This window comes from Chionomys nivalis, chromosome 15, assembly GCF_950005125.1.
Source record: "Chionomys nivalis chromosome 15, mChiNiv1.1, whole genome shotgun sequence".
NCBI lineage: Eukaryota > Metazoa > Chordata > Mammalia > Rodentia > Cricetidae > Chionomys > Chionomys nivalis.
In genome coordinates, this window is record NC_080100.1 from 24,188,103 (window position 1) to 24,207,092 (window position 18,990).

General features: G+C 39.2%; 1 protein-coding gene across 3 annotated transcripts in view; it reads left to right on the forward strand.

Annotated features, from left to right (window-relative positions):
* The window catches only part of Wdr70 (WD repeat domain 70), a 212,075-nt gene that overhangs the window by 162,044 nt on the left and 31,041 nt on the right, over window positions 1-18,990 (forward strand). For all 3 annotated transcript variants that reach the window (XM_057790125.1, XM_057790126.1, XM_057790127.1), the window contains 3 exons: window positions 10,590-10,689; window positions 12,622-12,706; window positions 14,092-14,230. In XM_057790125.1, coding sequence (XP_057646108.1) covers window positions 10,590-10,689; window positions 12,622-12,706; window positions 14,092-14,230 — 324 coding nt within the window. The remainder of the gene's footprint in view (window positions 1-10,589; window positions 10,690-12,621; window positions 12,707-14,091; window positions 14,231-18,990) is intronic.

Consider the following 18,990-nt stretch of genomic DNA (forward strand, 5'->3'; position numbering starts at 1 on the left):
TGTGATACTTTTTTAGTTTTGGAATAGTTATAATTAAGTGGTATAATGTCCAAATATTTTGATTTTTTTTATATTATTGTTTACTTTTAGTTTCTTTCTGTTCTGATAGTATACTTGGTAATATACTTTGAATATATAAACTTTTCAAGGGGAACTTATTCAGAAGGTATCTTAGTAAGTGTTCCATTCATACTTAGATTGAATGTTCATACTCTCCTGGGACATGATGTCCTACACATGTCTGTTTGGTGAGCCTTTTTGATAACTTAAGCATGTCAGCTGTTTCTCTACTGGTTTTATGTTTATAATTTTATCAATTCCTCAGAGCAATGTCAAAATCTAAAATATAATTGTGAAAGTATTTATTTCCCTTTTCTTTCTGTTGCCCAAGGTAGTCCTTACTGTAAGTGTGTAGAGGCAGCAGAAAGTAATTGTCTTCTAAGCTAAAGATGAGGAGACGAGCTGAGGTGGTAGAGGTTGAAGAGATTTTTGTTTAGATACTGACTATGAATCCCTAATAAAGACTGATCTGTGGCTAGTCTCAAAATATAGTGCTGGGTACTGGGATTAAGGTGTGCACCATTATGCCTGGCTGGAAAAAGATGATTTGAGTTCGGATGAAGACAGTTTTATTTGTGTTATAGCATCTTTCCTTTCCTCCACCATTCCTAGCTTTCTGTATGTAAATAAGGGAAGACTTGGAATCCCGTGTCTGCTGGTTATTACAGATTCCCACATTTTTCTTCCATCTTTTCTCTTCTTGGAATTAAAAACTATATGAGACTACAATTTTATTTTTAGTTTTCAGGGTTTTTCAGTGGTTTGGACTGAACATAAGGATGATCATAGGATTGTTTTAAACTTTAGAAGTCCCCCCTCTTTTTTTCTATCTGTTTTTGCTTTTTATTTCTGAGATTATAATATAACTACAACATTTCTCCTTTTCCTTTCCTCTCTCTGAACTCTCCCATCTGTTCGCCCCAGTCTCCTTCAAATCCACGGCCTCTTTTTCATTGTTACTTCCTGTGTCTATGTATATTTATGCACATATTTATTTCTAAATATATCCAGCTCAGTCCATATGTGACTTAAGTTTTCAGGGTGACCATTTGGCACTGGACAATTAGTGTGCTCTTCCCTGGATCAGTGCTCCCAGCCCTCCTCAGTAGCCTGTAGTTCTTTGTAAGGTTGAAGTGTGTTGTAGATGTGTCCATTGGGGTAGGGCTTCATAACTCAGCATTTTGATTGGCTGTGGTTTTCTGTAAGGCGTTTTTTTGTTTGTTTGTTTTTGTTTGTTTTTTGTTTGTTTTTTTTACAATGAAAAGATATTAAAACACTTAGAAAATAACTAGAGTTTATTTTTCTCTAAAAGCAGATGTTAGATTTTTGTCTCCTTTCTCATGATGCCAAGGACCTAGTATGCAAGGAACTAAACAGTTTGCTTCAAATCACTTTCTTTTGCTTTTTAAATTTATTTTTTATTTTACTTTGTGTGTATGGGTATTTTGCTTACACATATGTGTGTGCCACATGTTTGCCTGGTGACCACAGAAGCCAGAATTCCTGAACTAGGGTTAGCTGCTATATAGGTAATGAGAAATGAACCTAGATTTTCTGCAAGAGCAGCCAGTGCTCTTAACTGCTGAGCTACTGCTCCAGATTCTCAAATCAGTTTCTTAAGTCCGTGAAAGTAGAACTGCTTTTTAAACAAAGATTTATTTATTAATTATGTATACAGTGTTCTGTCTGCATGTATCCCTGCAGGCCCAGAAGAGGGCACCAGATCTTATTACAGATGGTTATGAGCCAACATGTGGTTACTGGGAATTGAACTCAGGACCTTTGGAAGAGCTGTCAGTTCCAAACTCTGAGCCATCTCTCCAACCCCTAGAACTTCTTTTTATCAAGTAGGTTAATGCAATGCTTAGAATAAACAAAATATTGGTATTCTAATTTTTAGTTCTTACAGGGGCATTTTCTTTAGCAAACTGTACATTTAAAGGGGGGGAGTTTTAAGTTTTTAATAGAGCTACTAAATTGAAATTGTATTACACTAACCACAACTTCAGTGTTTGGGGCAAAAATGCTCACTTGATTTCTTTAACTCTGGAACACTCTAGACACAAGGTAAAGATGATTTGACTTTTACATTAATCTTTTTAAACAATTATTTTCTGTGCTTTACTCTGAAACTCTATAGTGTGGTTTCTTTGCTCCTATGCCCAACTTGAGAAACCCCAGTTTTAGAGGCTACTGCCATTCCAGACTTCCAATGTATGTTTCTTTTTATCTTCCTCATCTTGCCAGTCCCTCTCTTTTTCCTTATTCAGTGAACTCTATCATGAAGAATCTCAATTTCCCCTAAGCTTTGCTGGACTCTTGTCCAGTTCTCCACCTCTCTACTCCTTGTCTATTACTCTCTATAAGGAAAAAGGAGGGGAACAGACCATGACTAAGTGTGCTTTTCAGACTTGACCTGGCTCTTCTTTCCTGCCTTCCCAAGCCATCACTGTTACACTGCAGTGGTAACGGTGTACATTAAACATAGATTGTACTGTGTGACAAACTGAAAGCTGGTTGTTTGGTCATAGTTTTCAGCAGGAAGATTTTGTAGCTGGTAACTTAATTAACAAATCTAGCTGAATATTTGGGTCTTTTGTTCAGTTTGTCATAGTGTACAGTGGCAGCTCATCCTTGTATTTCTTTTCTACTCAAATTCTATTAAATTAAAGAAAATCTTTCATAGGATTTATGATCAGCTTTCCCCCTAATTTTTCAGTCCCCTTTATTTGACTCTAGCTTGCAGAGAACACTAAAATGCAGATCTTATTCTTCAGTCTTAGCCCATGGCCTCCAGTCAAATTCAGAGTTTTGTTCTTGATTAGACCTCTTTAGAAAGTTTATTATTTTTTTTCTGTATCCATTTTGTACCTGTAGCTGTTAATACTTCTTCGTGTCTAGAATGCAGTCACAAGGATAAACATCATTGTACACTGGTGTTATTTATGTTAAAGAAGCCAACCTTCCCCAGGCATCTGCTGCACAGACGTAAAAAGGTTGTTCCAATTTTTGCCTGCCAGAGAAATCGAGTGTTGTCACAGCACAGTTGACAAACAGCCCCCCAAAGTCCTCAAGAAGTGACTTCATACTGCTGGAAACTCAGAATCAGGAAAGGACTGTACATCTTTGATGAGGGGCTTTGACTCTGTGCATCCCTATGTCAAGAGTGGACCATCTTACGAAGGGCTCACTTAAGCTTTAGTTAGCGTTGGCGAGAATGCAGATTTGAAATCTCTCTGGTCCCTGGCAGGTTGCTTCCTAATGGAGCTGGACTGTGTTCCACTGTGGCTGGGTCTTTTGCCTGACTTTGGTAAGACCGACTCCCAGGAAACCCCAGCATCCTCCTTTGCCTGGCGCCACTGGGCCGGCCACCCGCCCTCCCTTTCTTCTCCCGCCCTCACTTCCCCACCACCTTTCTATTCCTCACTTGAACTGACTGCCAGAGTTCACAGACAGCTGGGTAGAGAGTGGCTAAGTCGCCCAGCTGCCCGGGAAGCTTGGCGGCCAGGCTGAGGGAAGGAAGCATCGGCTCTCTTTGAAGGTCGGCTGCCAGTGAATCTCAGGCAGCTGGACTTCAAAGGGGGCACCGACGGGCTTTCCCTCCTGTCTAGGCAGGTCATTCCATGGCACTGTGCTTCCGGCACTGGCATGGTGGTTTTCAAGTTCCCCTTCAATTAAAGAGCTCAATTGGGAGCCACACTTATGTTCACATTTATAGTTATGAGAAGTAGACAGTCTAAATTCCCACCCTATGTTACCCCAAAACTGAAGAGCTGGAGGAGAAAAATTAATAAATATCCCACATGGTGGGATTTCCTCATTGCCAACCTTTCTTTTCTGTTATGTACCAAATTTTCGGTTACTTCAGAGACTTCCTATGATCTTCAGAAAACACTGCTTGCTGCTCGCTTGTGGAACAAATTAGAACTGTGGGTGGTGGTTTTATCGCTTTCTAGGAGGGGGTGTGGTGCTCAGCTGCTGTGCCACCCTCTGCTCTCTGCACTAGTCTCACCTCCCAGTTTCCTTGTTCTGAGGGAGAAGTAGCCTAGGAAGGGAGCAGTGGGATGCTGCATGAGCCTCTAGGCCCTCTAGTCAGCTGAGTGTCGGGAGGAGCCTAGACAGCTAGCCCTGCCTTGTTATGCAGCCATTGTCCTCTGGAAATCAGTGATGGCAGCACTGGCAGCACTGATGAGACAGTGCAGAAACAGGTTTAATAGATGCCGGTGTGTAGCTCACAAAAGACCTCTGCAGTCAACTAGCTACTATTACTATATCTAGCTCCCATTGACTGGGAAAGATGAAGGGAACAAGTGGCTGCTGTTGTTCTTGCTTGTTTTATTGTCTGTGTTTGGACAAAAGACAGGTATTTCTGTCTTAGACTGATAAATCTATAATAGTGTAAAGTGATGTATTACTTAGTTTGAAGGAGGAGCAGTTAGTTTATGTTATCAGTTTTTTGTTACCCTACTTGCCCTGGGGCTTTAAGGAGACTGGATTCACTAAGGGCTGGTCCCATCGTACTGTCCCATACATACCCAAAGAAACATGGTAACCTTTCAGAAAGCACTTATTTGAGTGGGTGGTATATTTTCTGGAGCCAGAGTCGTATTCGACCTTTTGCTCTGACAGTTTCTTGTCATTTGCGGATGGGTAAGTTGTCTTGTTGGTGAAATGAGATAATTATGTGTGATTCAGAGAGGATGAAGGATGAAACAAGAAAATGCAGTGCTGCTGGCCCAAGTAGCGACATATTCATTAAATGTAACTGCTGTTTTATTATCATCATACTTTTGTTATTATTGCCCCCACCAGTGTAATAAATTAAGACTATTTTTAAATTATAAGGAAGCCTTCATTTGACCCAGCAATGATTTAGTAAGCAGAGGGCTTTTCCTTAAGGGTTATGTTGTTTCTAACCAACAAACCAGTGTGTCTGGTGCCAAATGTAGTTTACCATCTCTTGTTGTAGATGATGTTTTGTGGGTTTTCTGTTTTTTGGCACACATCGGTGTCCATCTGCCCATGTATTGTGTCTGTCCATGCTATTCAGCAGAAGCCAAAGGCTGTGACAAGAACCTGTGGTCTTCATAGACTAAAATAGTCACTAGTTGGTCCTTTCCAGAGAAGTTTTCTGACCCTTGTCTAAGATGCGTGTTTTTCCACTTACGGACCCGAGAATACTAGTTCAATCTGTGCTGGTATATGTTATCTGAAAAAATAGTTTCATCATCAAATAAGCTTTGGAAAATGTTAAAGGGGTTGATTTATTCCAGGACGATTACTTAAAAGACTCTGGTTTTTAATATACTGATGTGTATTGTGAATCTTCAAGACAAGGCCATGGTATGCAAATAAACTCCAGTTTCCCAGGCTTACTTGGCTGTGGCCCTCCGATATGATGATATTACACAAAACATCGTCTGGGAAACCCTGTGCTTGGGCCGTCGCTGGAAGGGCTTTCCTAAATCATTCCTCTTGGTGATTTAGGTGATGTCCTCATTTGGAGACTATAGAAGACCGTGAAATTCTATATTGGTTACCCCATTTCTTTCTAATAAAAATTGTATTTGCTTAAAATCAAAACAGCAAACTATGCCAGATATTTAAATAATCTAATCAGACATTATCCCCACCTTTAAATGACTATATGATGTCTCAAGATTATAAAACAAAGTCTCAAAGTCCAAGAAAAGACAAGCTGTTTTACTTCATGCCATCTTAAAAATTTAAAAGTACAAATCCTTTGTTGGGCTTTTTTTTTCCCCAAGCACATTTCTGAAACATAAATCTAGAGTTTCTAACTGGTGTACCAACTGATCTCAGCTAGGGTTTATAAGAGGGGAGATTAATGTGAAGGTAACTTCTGCCCTGGCCATAAGGGGTTTGTTTTATAGACTAAAGTAAACACCTTGAATTTCAAGTTGCAAGCACACAGGGAGCCAGAAGATTCCAGAGCACTGGCGTCATCTTCTGCCTGTGACTCACATATCTCAGTGGCTGAGCTTTCTCCTGCAGCTGCAGCTTCCAGCTGGCCACCAGATAGAGCCCTAGGTAGTCATACCCTGCAGTCACCTGGTCTGAGATGACCGAACAGGATAATTGCGACATAGTCTGGTTGTGAATGAAGGCTGGACTGTCCCTTTGCCAAATACAGATGAAAAATAAATGCTGAGTCATAGTTGTTTGCTGTGGGGTCACAGTGGCTATAATAGTGAACCTTGGACTAAGAGTGAGAACCCTACTGGGAAATGCAACTCTACTCATGAATACATTCTTTGTTCTCTGTCATATATGAGCTACTTGTCAGTGGCTCCATGCCAGTGCTTAAGCACTTGGTTGCCCACCATACCTGATGCAACGATGGACTTAGAACTGTAGTAAATGCTTCATGGAAGAGTAGTGCAGAGTCATACGTGGTTCCCCTTCCCACCTGCTTCATCATTTCAAGAAGATCTCATGTCTTGTCTTTATTTCTTCTTGCTGTATGTACAAAGGGCCCTCAGTAAATGTTATTGCATGTAAATATAGATCCTAAATTTTTCATTATTTTATTTATGTATGGGGAATGATAAATGGACTGTTGGGTCTCTCTCTCTTTCTCGTGTGTGTGTGTGATATGTACATAACTGTGTAGACTTGCATATGCCTAGCAGCCAGAGGAGGGCATCCAGGAAGCTCCAGGGGTTCTCCTGTCTTTGCTGCCTCCATTATTGGGTTACAGTCATTCAAAGGACAGTACCTGGCATTTGTGTGGATGTTGGAATCCAAAGGGAAATTCCCTCCTTATGTTTCAACAGAAATCACTTTTAACCCTTGTATCATCTCTGTAGCCCTGTTACTGTCTTTTATCTTTAAAAGAAAGAAAAGGGGAGTGATGAATGGGAAGAGGGAAGGTTTGATCTCTGTTTCATTCTTGATTGATTGAATTAAGGAAACATTAGTGAGGCACATTTTGGAGTGTCTCAGAGGGAGGGCCTTTCCAGATAGGGTTATTGTGCACATAAGATTGAATGAAAGGTTCAAAAGGATAAATCCTCTGAGCACTGGCATTGCCCTTTTCCCTATCCTAATCCTCCCAGATGTGAGCAAGCTCCTAGAGTCACATCTGTGAGCTGCTTCTGTTGCCATGGGTTTCCTTGATATGATGGACTATAGTCTCAAATTATGAGCCGAGATAAATCCTCCCTTGCCTAAGTTGCTTCTTATTAGATATGTGGTCACAGTAATAAGTAACTAAAGCAGAAGGGAAAATAGAGAAAGCGTGGTGGTTTGAACATAGCCATCCTTATCTGAAGAACTAGAAACCGGGACAACTATGAAGCTACTATGGGGTATATTGTTTCCATGCTCAAAAGTTCATGTGCTCACAAATTCGTTTGCTTTATGAGTGTAAGCACGGTGATGTGCAATAACATACTGTGTTCTAAGAGTCTCTTTGGGGTGGGTTCTCAGGGTTCACATGCATGCCCGGGAAAGAAACAATTGGCCCCTGACCCACTTGAAAGAAGAGGTCAGAAATATGGGGAAGGGTTTATCTAGTACCATGAAGAAAAACACCATAAGGCCAATCCTGTGTCAACCAAGGATGAGCTCTCTCTAAACAGTCTCTTTTCTTATTTTTTTTATCATCCATATTGCATTGTGTTACTCTTTATCAAAGAGTGAATAAAAGAAATGGCTATAATTCATTGGACACAAACTATATTCCTAGAGACAGTGAATATATGAAGCTAACCATGGTCAGGATTAGCAAACATTGCTAGAGTGAATTCTACTCCTGCAGGTAGGCACAAAATAGGCAATAGAAAGGTGCCATGACTTGTTTAAAGTGTGAGACATGGTAAAGTCCAACTAACATGAGCTGAAAGGAGATAGGACTATTTCATGTTGAATACTGTTTGGCAAAATGTTAAATAGAGAAGAATCCTGAGAAAATTGTGTGACACCATATAATACTTCTTGTCTAGACTAGCATGACTGATTTCTGCTGGGCTGTGTATTGCATCTGTGGTTAACTAGAGATTAAATCAGTGCTAGGTGGTTTAGGATGGCTCACTCATCTAGACCCCTTACTTACATGTCTACTGATATTAAGGCAGTGGTTCTCAACCTTCCTAATGCTGCAACCCTTTAATACTGTTTTTCATGTTTTGGTGAGCCCTAACCATTATTTTCATTGCTACTTCATGACTGCAATTTTTCTGCTGTTATGAATCATAATGCAAATATTTGATATACAGGATATCTGATGTGAAACCCATATGAAAGGGTTTGTTCACTCCAAAGGGGTCGTGACCCACAGGTTGAGAACTTCTGTGTTAAGGGGCTAATTGAGCACATGTTTCTGATCATGATGTTTTCTTGCCCATTGACTGAGCTCCAAAAGTAAACAAAACAGTGCATTCATGCCTTTACTGACTGTTGCTTGTTTTGCTTCCTAACGTCTGTGCGTATTAGGGTCCTCTGGGAAGCAGATGCCAAGGCAGTGTTAGATAGTTCAGAAATCTATTGCTAAAATGCCAATGGGGGGGGGGTGAGAAGGGAGCTGAAAGAGGCTGATAGTTTCCAAGTACAGGTGGTGATGCAGGCCCTTAGGAAAAACTCGGGGGTGGGGGACAATGAAGAGTAGGGAAATTGTGAAACTCCAGTGCAATTCTAGGAAAGCTTGGCCAGGCTAGTGGGGAGTCCTGAGCGTAAGTCACCCTGAGCAAACATTAATATGTTCTCACTATAGTTCTGGTCACTATTTGATTAACTCTACAGTAGTCAGCAATCCCTTTGTGGAAGAATTAGAAAAATTAATACAGAATACACCTATCCCAGTGAATTGCAGTGTCAATTCTTAGAGATCAGACTGTTTCTCTTGTCGGCAAGCAATTGATCTGAAAATTGGTTCCAATATGGAAATGGAGCAAAGAACCATTACTTATTACTGGGGTAACTGCTCTCAGCCTTCTACTCTTCATTTCTTGTCTTAATTGTAAATATTAAGTGGTATTATTGCCTGCTACTCACTATTTGGTGCCTAGGAATACCATGCTCTCTTCGCCATCTTTGCAGCTCCCTGTGCATATAAGCCCCTTGGATTGCTCTGGAAAAAACAGCCATTATGATTGTAGCTTCTTGTTATAAGCAATTAAACACTGAAAGCTGGCTTTTATGAATTCTGGTCTGTAGAAAAGAGCTGCCACAAAACCTTTTTGCACAGCCATGTCTGATGGGAATGGCGGGAGTCATAAAGCCAGCACAGTGATTGTAGGTTCAGTATAACTTGGTCTCTTTATGAGGCGGTGTGAATGGTGTAGAAAGGTGTTTTAAAGATCAGTAAACTGGTACGTAGAATAAGTATTCTAACCAGGTTCATACTTAAGATTAGTAAGCCTTAAGTTTTAGCAAACCAGCTTGGCTCTAGAACCGCATTCTCTAATAATTTTTTCTATTTTCATTTCTATAATTTATTTAGATTTCTCCACTTAAAATATTTGATTTCATGGCTCGTATTTATTTCCATCACTTTGAGAGCTTTTTGTTCTTTGTTTGATTTTTTTTTTTTTTTCCCAAACAAGCTCTCACTCTACTAGGCTAGACTTCACTATCCAGGCTATCTTTGAGATCATGGCGGTTCTCTTACCTCAGCCTCCCAAATACTGGGGGTACAGACATGACTCATCGTGTCTGGCTGAGAGCTGTCCTTCTTGATATGTACCAAGAGACAGACACTGGACTCTAGAGCTGTTGCAGGGAAACTCACTCATCGTTGATGCCAAAATGAAATGCTTCCATGATTAAGAAGTTCAGAAATTGATATATTTAAGACTCTGTGGAAGACATTGTAATTTTCTTACCAGAAGGCTATGAGAGTCTGCTCTTGCCTACTTGGTGGTGTTTGCTAGCAATCACTGTCTTTTGAGGTAGCAGCACCACCTTCATCTCTGCCTTCTCACAATTCTCCTTATTTGGAGATAGGGTTATTGAAGATGCAGTTAGTGAATGTGAGGTTCAAATAGGTGAAGTAAGTAAAAGACACAGTGCCCAGGATAGGCTAAGCATTATGTAAGAGCGACTGTCGTCATTATTGCTGCGATCACCATCATCCACAGTAAAAAGGCACATTAGCCAGCTAAAGGGCCACAGCTGTATTCAGAGCTGTGCGTACCGTGTCTGAACTATACTAAGAATAAGATGAGCATTTTGTATTAAGTAAAGAATATGATCAATTTTGTCTTTTAGATAAAGTGGGGACATGATCCCAATAGCTTTAGAACAAAAATAGTTGTTATTTTATATTACTCAGGCCTTGCTAAAAAATGTCTTCTGCCAGAACGTATTGCTTCTTTGTTGTTGCAAGTAAATTTTGTTAAAGCCTTCCTTTTTTTTTTTTAAAGGAACAAGACTATAATCAGATGAAATTAGTATTTCACCTAAGATGTATATAATTGTCTGGATGATAAAATCAAATGTTCTTTTGCACAAAATTTGTCTTATTTGAATGTAAGAGTGGCTTACACCTTGCTTGTGTTTACTTGCAGGTTCACCCCAAATTCCACTATAAACAGGCTCATGACCCTGGCACAGATACTTCTTGTGTGGCTTTTTCCTATGATGGTAATGTCCTTGCCTCTCGTGGAGGTAGGTAAACAGCTCTTTTTGATGTGTTTTTATACATAAGAAGAACCCTTAACTCTTAAATGTCAGACAAATGTCTTAATGCTTACTAAAGTTAACTGTGCCTTTTTAATGTATCTTTGCCAGTCAGATTCTTTTTTAATTAAAATGTGTTTTCAACTTGGCAACATTGTCTGTATCAAAATTTACTAATTGGACTTGCAAGATGGCTCAGCAATTAAAGTGCTTGCTGCCAAGCCTGATGACCTAAGGATTATTCGATTCCTAGAGCTCACATGGTAGAAGGAGAAAACAGCTCTGCAAAGTTGTCCTTTGGCGTCTGTGCGCAAGCTTTAGCACGCTTTTGTATGTACGTGCAATAGATAATTAATTCATGCGTGCATAAATAACAAATGTAAAAGTATTATCAACCAAAGTTTAGAAATTATGTTTTTATTTAGATTTTTATTTTATCTTCAGATGTCACAGGAATTTAGTCTTCATGAATGGCTTTTTTTTTCTGCCTTTAGAATTTGTAACTGATCACCTACATTCTTTTATTCTCTGTGTATATACATAAGGCAAGCACTCTACCACTGAGCCATGTACATAAACCATGGTTTCTTTGAGCCAGGGTCTTTATCGTAGCTCAAGTGTGAATTCAATAGGCTTGCTTCAAGCTTTTGATGTGTTTGTCTCCTAAAGATGCTGCTTGTTTGACAGATGTATATGAACATTCCCAGCTATCGTCCTCTATTTGTCCTCTCTTGCTTTATCATTGCGTGCCTGCTATTTCAAATGTTGACCTATGAAGCGTGGTACTCTTTCTACTGTCTGAGTTCAGACATCACCACAGTTTAGTTCTGGGGGTCAGGGGTTTTATAATTAGCTGCTTTCCACTCTATTTTATTCTGTATTATTGTATTCTAACCTAGATATAGTTACATGTTGGGTATTCCTGATTTGTTCCTGATTTGTTTGCTACGTCCGCCTCACGTGAATAAGGCTGTGTCTAGTAGAGGGGTAGATGGTAGCTGGGCAGCCTGTGAACTATAAATTATGGAGCATGGCTGCGGATCTTTCTGAGCTGACTTGTGACAATGCAGTAACATTCCAAAGTCAGGGACAGAATGGGCTTTATTAACTCTCCAATCTCTCTTACAACCGATCCTGTTCCCTTCTTGGACCCAAAGGGCCAGTCTTACGCTGTGGGTACTTGGGAGAAAAGACAGCAGACATTACTTTATATGAGCTTGACTCTTGTTCTAGTTAGGAGTTTGTGAGTAGCCCTATAGAAATATAAAAATGGTATCCTTATAAGAATGTTCATTACTCTTTAAGCAGCTTGGAAAAGTAGTACTTTTCCAGCAAAATGAAGACTAATAGCCACAAGTCGAATTACTCAGGGAGGCAGGAAATAATATGGCCTACCTCAAGTCAGATTACTCTGGGGGGCAAGGAATAACATGGCCTACCTCATTAATGTTGATAGATCATTCTACCCACATACTAATGGGAAAGATAATCTGCTGTGAGCTGAACTATTTCCAGGCCTCATGGTTCTGAAATTAGGCTTTCCCAAGAAAGCCGGTTGTACTCAGCATACCACAGGGATCTACCATCTGCTCTAATGTGGTTCTTTGGTGGAAGTTCTGCAGAGTTGCCGGCAGATGCTAATCAATTTGGAAAGTAATTGCTAGGAGGATGACTAAGCATCATATAATTTTATACTATTTTTGCAACTGCTATTGCCTTTTCAAACTCCCTAAACAAATAAAAAAGGGAAATGTGCTTCGGTGCACTTGGGTTCTCCCTTCTTTCCCCTTGATTCATCTTTCTTTACTTCTTCCTATCCTCCCTTTTTTATAGTTATATATTGTTTAGCAAACCTTAAGCTGGCATGAGTTCTTTTGTACAAAATTCACTTGTCTTTTGTCCCCTTCATTCCTCAATTAGGTGATGATACATTAAAATTATGGGACGTCAGACAATTTAATAAGCCATTATTTTCAGCCTCAGACCTTCCCACCTTGTTCCCAATGTAAGTCGTAGCTTCTCTTCTGAGTTAAAACAACTTTTTCATGTGTGTGATGTTTTGCGATTTGTATGCCTATGTACCACATATGTGCCTGGTAATCGAGAAGGCCAAATGAGGACACTAGATCCCCTATATCTGGAGTTATAGATGTTTGTGGACCACAATATGGATACTGAGAATTGAACCTGGGTCCTCTAGAAGAGCAGCCAGTGCTTTTAAACATTGAGTCATCCTCCAGGCCCACAAGCACAAGTAGCGTATTTTGTTATTTGATCAGCATAGGTGAACAATTATTTTAATGTTAATTTGCATCAAGTATTTTAATCTTCTAGGAAAGGGATTTGATAAGTATTTTTTTAATTTTGCATATTTGTTTTGAAGATAAATTATGTCAATTTGTCCCTGATTTTATATGTATATTTGTTATATACACACAGAGCTTTTTATGTTATTCACACTGTTTTGTCAGGAATGACCAAACATAGTTATCTCCAGTCTACTAAGTCTGGCAACTGAAGCTTTCAAAGATTATTCTGAGGCAGCTGAGGTGGGATTTAACCTCTAAGTCCTATAATTGGTGCCTAGGAAACGGTTTCTATTTTGGAAGAAGTGAAACTTTACATCTGTGTTAAATAATGACCAACAGGGAGGTTCAAATGAGAGAAACCGTGTGGTAGTAGAGCGCCCACGCCAGCACAGCCCACAGCCTGAGCGTTAGTTGTTAAAAAGTAAACCTACCAGCAATTGCCAGTTTAGAACAGATGAGGGGTTTAGAGCCATTACACCTGCTGAAACAATGCCGACCCCATAACTTCTCTGCATAAAGTGTAGAATATCCACAATAAAAACTGCAGAGCCAAAGACAGCAGCTTGTTTCCAGCAGTGCAGCTTCCTTCTCTTGTGAAGCTGACTTGATGTGACTGACGCCATTTGGAGGTGATAGAGGTGACGGGGGCAGTACAAGTAGTTTTGTAGTGGCCAAAGCTAATATGACTTTATCAGATGTGTTTGTTTGTCTGTAGATACTCCGTATTGCATGTTTCTCACACTCTCTCTACATTACAACATGTCATGATATGGAAATTAAAAGCACACTCTGAAGTCAGACTGCCTACATTTGAGTCCCAGATGTATCCCATTCTTGTGTGTTAATGAGCAAGGCTTGTTAACCTCTCTCTGTTAGCCTCCTCATTAGTGCGGTGAGGAGGACATCTAACCTATAACGTTATTGTAAAGATTAAGCAAATTATTTTAAACGCCTGATGTTTAGGCCAATGTGTAGGCATTAGCTTTTTTTATGGGGATGTTTATGTGTTTTTAGTTCACGCATTATCGCTACACTGCTGTCGGAGCCCTGGGTTTATACTTGTCGTCTCTCTTGTGTGTAGGACTGACTGCTGTTTCAGTCCTGATGATAAACTCATAGTCACTGGGACCTCTGTTCAGAGGGGATGTGGCAACGGCAAACTTGTCTTCTTCGAGCGCAGGACTTTCCAAAGGGTGTATGAGATCGACATCACAGATGCGGTATGTTCCTTCTTTTTCTCTCTACTCTTGAGAATGAAGCGAAGTTAGCATCTCTTGTTTTGTTTTGAATAGAACACAAACTCTGGCCTTTACAGTAGTATAATGGTGGTTTCTTGTTCTAACATAAGACTTTTTGTTTTGTTTTTGTTTTTTAAGACAGGGTTTCTCTGTGCTATAGCTCTTGCTGTCCTGCAACTCTCTGTAGACCAGGCTGGCCTCGAACTCACAAAGATCTGCCTGCCTCTGCCTCCCAAGTGCTGGGTTTAAAGGCGTGAACCACCGTGCCAAAACACTATAAGACTTTTTAGGACATTGTAGACTGACTGATCGACATTGTCCCCTTTCCCCCAGCATGACACTTTTTATAGACTCAGACTTTAGCCAAAAGTTCAGCTGAGCCTGTGTTGTTTTTCTCCTGGAACCAGACTAAGGAAGGATGATATTGGTCGTCATGCAGTACATAAAGAGGAGTGGCCTACAACATGTGTGTTCCTGTGCAATTGTGTGATGTGGGAGAGTCTTCTGTTTTGTGTTGATTTCATTGGTTAATTAATAAAAAAACCTGCTTGGCCTTTGATAGGACAGCAGCTTAGATAGGCGGAGTAGACAGAACAGAATGCTGGGAGAAAGAAGCCAAGTCAGGCAGTCACCATGATTCTCCTCTCCGAGGCAGATGCAGGTTAGGATCTTACCGGTAAGCCACCACCTCTTGGAGGTACACATATTATTAGAAATGGGTTAATCTAAATGTGAGAGCTAGCCAGTGAGAGGCTAAAACACATGGGCCAAGCAGTGTTTAAAAGACTACAGTTTCCGTGTAATTATTTCGGGTGTAAAGCTAGCCGGGTGGTGGGATGCAGTTGTTTAAATAGAAAAAGGGGAAATGATGGGGGAGAGTCTTCTGTTTTGTGTTAATTTCATTGGTTAAATAAAGAGACTGCCTTGGCCCTTTAATAGGACAGAAAATTAGGTAGGCGGAGTAAACAGAACAGAATGCTGGGAGAAAGAAGCCGAGTCAGTGAGTCGCCATGATTCTCCAACCCCAGACGGATGTAGGCTAGAATCCTTCCTGCTAAACTACCATCTCGTGGTGCTACAGAGATTATTAGAAATGAGCTAAAGCAAGATGTGAGAATTAGCCAATAAGAGACTGAAACTAATGGGCCAGGCAGTGTTTAAAAGAATACAGTTTCCGTGTAATTATTTCGGGTAAAGCTAGCCGTGTGGAGCTGGGCGGGAACGCAGCCTACCACAGCTCCTTACAACAATTGTGAAATGTTATGCCCTCAGGCAGATGGAAGTTTATCATTGCTTCCTAAATCTTTAAGGCTTTGAAAAGATTCTTCATGAGAAGGTCATAGCAATAAGAGAAGACTTAACATCACCCGGAACCTAATTTAGTATTCAGAAATTTAAAACATTTACATTTGACTCTGGCATATTTTTTTAAAAGACCAAGAACCTTTAGTTTTCCATGGTATTTATATGAACACTAAAATATTAGCATTGATTCATTTGTTCATTCATTCATTCATTCATTCATTCATTTGTAACTTGAGACTGGAGCTGTGTGGAACGTAATAATGATGAAGGTTTTGTGAAGAAAATTTGAATTCCTTAAAGGTGCATTTTATTATTTAGATGGTAAAGCAAATAATTGTGACTTTCTGAGTGCGAAATGGGGCAATTGATGTCTGTGCCTCTTTTCTCTGGCTCAAATCCTTAGTAATACCTCATCTCCCACAGTGTTCCTCTGTTGCTTTCTCCAGTTGTTTCAGCTCTTTGTAAACAGTTGAGACGAATTATACACTTCAGTGATTCAGACAGTTGAACAACTGTTTTTAAACAAAGCTCATGTCTCAGATGTCTAGTGTTACTATAGGTCTTAATGTGTAGGTCCCAAATTTGAAGCTGTGCTGGACTTTATGTTACAAATGTGAAGTAGTGAGGAGACACACTCTCGATATACATTCAGGTTTTATGGAGTCTAGTATCATGAAATAATTTGAAACTTGTTAGTGCTTGAGATACAATTTTAGGGATACATCTTGGAGCCAACAAAAACACTAGAATCAAAGAGAAATAATTGTATTAATTTTAATCTCAAAAAGTAAAATTTCAGGACTTATAAAATTCCCCCAAAATGTTTAAAAAGTAAAATTACAGTTGGTTATTTCTGAAGTAAGCTATACCTCTAAATGACTGTACGTTTCCTGTATTATTCTTGGTGTGGCATTTTTAAATTATTTAAGTTGAAATACAAAAACATTAAGAAAATGTAGGTAGGCTTGCACATTAGACATGCTTGGCTTCATTTATTTGTTGGAAGAACATACTGTTTACTCAGAAAATCTGGGTCTCATAATGTGATAATATTCTCTCTGCTGCTCTTCCTTTCTACGGCATTTCCATCACCTCATGGTATAGACTTATTTGTTCTTTATGTCTTTGACAAAATTCTAAATCCCATGCGGGTAGAAACATTGTTTTCTTCTCTGTGGAATCCTTGGGGTTTGCTGCATAGATAACATTTGAAAAGTACAATCATACATAGTGCAAAATAAAGTTGTGTCCTTGAAAGGTGAAGCAGGACAAAGGCTTTTTGAATTACAGAGATTGAACTGGAATAAAGAAGTCATTTTATTTTGTAGCCATTTATTTGAAAACAAGGAATGACACAGGAATGACCTAAGTTGTTGAAGTGAAAGGGCTAGATTTACCAGATTGGTGAGCATTTGTATATGAAATGAGGTTTCTCACTTCAAATCTTAGTGAACATTTCTGAGATATTAGTTTATCTTAAGACTAGGGATATAGCTCAGTTGGTAGTATGCCTCCATAGGGGAATCCTGAGTTCAGTATCTAGAGCTGAATGGTATGGATTGGATGTGGTAGTGCATGTTTGTGATCCCAGCATTTAGTTTTGAGGTGAAGGCAGGAGATCAGGAATTCAAGGACTTTCTCAACTGTACTTGTCCACTGCCAAAACAATCTTTCCTGTCTACCTGTGTCTGTACCTTTAGAAAAGACACTGAACACTATTTATTGATATGAAAATGTAAGTTTTTGTTATATTTTGGGTTTACATTTTTACTACAGATGGGCAAATGAGTTTAGTGCATAAGAAAAAGTGCATACATTTTGGGAGCATCATTTATAATTCATAGCTGAAATGGTTACTGGCCCATGAATTTGATAGGAAAGGGTATAGAAGAGTATAAAGATTACCCTTAAGTAACAACATACAAGAGTAGAGAGCAAACCAAGAGACACTAACAAGGGAAAAGTTCATTAAATAAAGTATACATTATATTAGCATGAGTCATTTTGGAGAAGCAAAGAAGCAGATTTTCAGATCCATTTGGATAGATAGTTGAAGAGAGACATGGAGACAAGGACAAAACCGCAGGGCTTGGAAAGGCCTCTGTAAATCATTGATTGATGGTGGTGATGAGGGCGTGTTAACATCAGACAGCCTCCGTGTCTGTTTATATAGTAGAATGTTAGGCTAAAGGGGTTTAAACTGCCCTTTTGACCTGTTGCTTCAAGTTTTGGCTCCTTGGGAATGTAAGAAAATAAACACATCCCTTGGAATAGATAAAGCATGGACACTTTGCTAGAAGAGTCAAAAGGGAGTAAGGGACGACTATTTTCATTGTATGATGTTTTGTCATTAAAGCCCCCAACACTCATTATTCTTTTAGTAATTTCATGATTCGGTATAGGGAGGAGATTCTTGTTGAGTTTTGCTTTATATAAAAGGGAACATCTGATACTCTTAGCACTAACAGTTGCTACTGTTAGTGAATATACAGGCAGTGGCATTTAATGTCTACCCTAGATGTTGTCCATTCACCTTAGGGAAACATGATTGGCTTTACTCTTCCAATACCCTCTCCTAAAACAGAACAAACTTTTAAGTAGTTATAATGTAGGACAGGAAGCACAACAATAATGTAGGCCAAAATATTTACAACCAAGAGATGTCGATCTCTGCAATTAAAATTTTATTGACTAAATGTGGCCTAAAGTCTTTATCCAAAAACAGCGTTTTAAAATATAGCAGGTGCAGGCCAGCTAGATAGGTCAGTGGATAAGAGCACTTGTTCCATAGGCCTGATGAGCTGAATTCAATTCCTGGAGCCCCCATAAAGGTGGAAAGGAAGGATGGACTCCACATACACTCCATTGTATATCGTGAGTTAAATATACATCCCAACATTAATAATAAAATTTAACAAGTGTATTTTTCATGTTTTGTTTGAAATTGTTTTTTTAAGAAGTCTTATTTCAACTCTACTTTGTGCATTGTGCCAGTCTGAAGATTTTCCTTTCTGTAGTTAGTGTAGACTCACCATGGAGAGTCTCGACTCCTTCAGTAGGAGATGGCAGATGTTTAAATTTTATTATTTTCATTGCATTCAGCAATGTTTTCACACATTTTACAATGCAAGTGCAGTTGTTTTTGGAATCTTCCTTTTGTCCAGTTGTACGCACTCATATACAGACCGATAACACAAACACACACACACACACACATGCACACGTAATTTTAGGTAGATAGATGACAACAATATGATTTTTATGATATTATTTATTGACTCAGTTACTACCAGCTTATCATTGTCATTTATTTTCATGCATATTGGTTAGATTATATGTAACTTTTGATAAAATTATGTTATGTCAAAGTTCATATACTTAACCAAAAGAAAGGGGAAAGTTCTTGCTTAGAATCAATTTATCTGATAATAGAAATA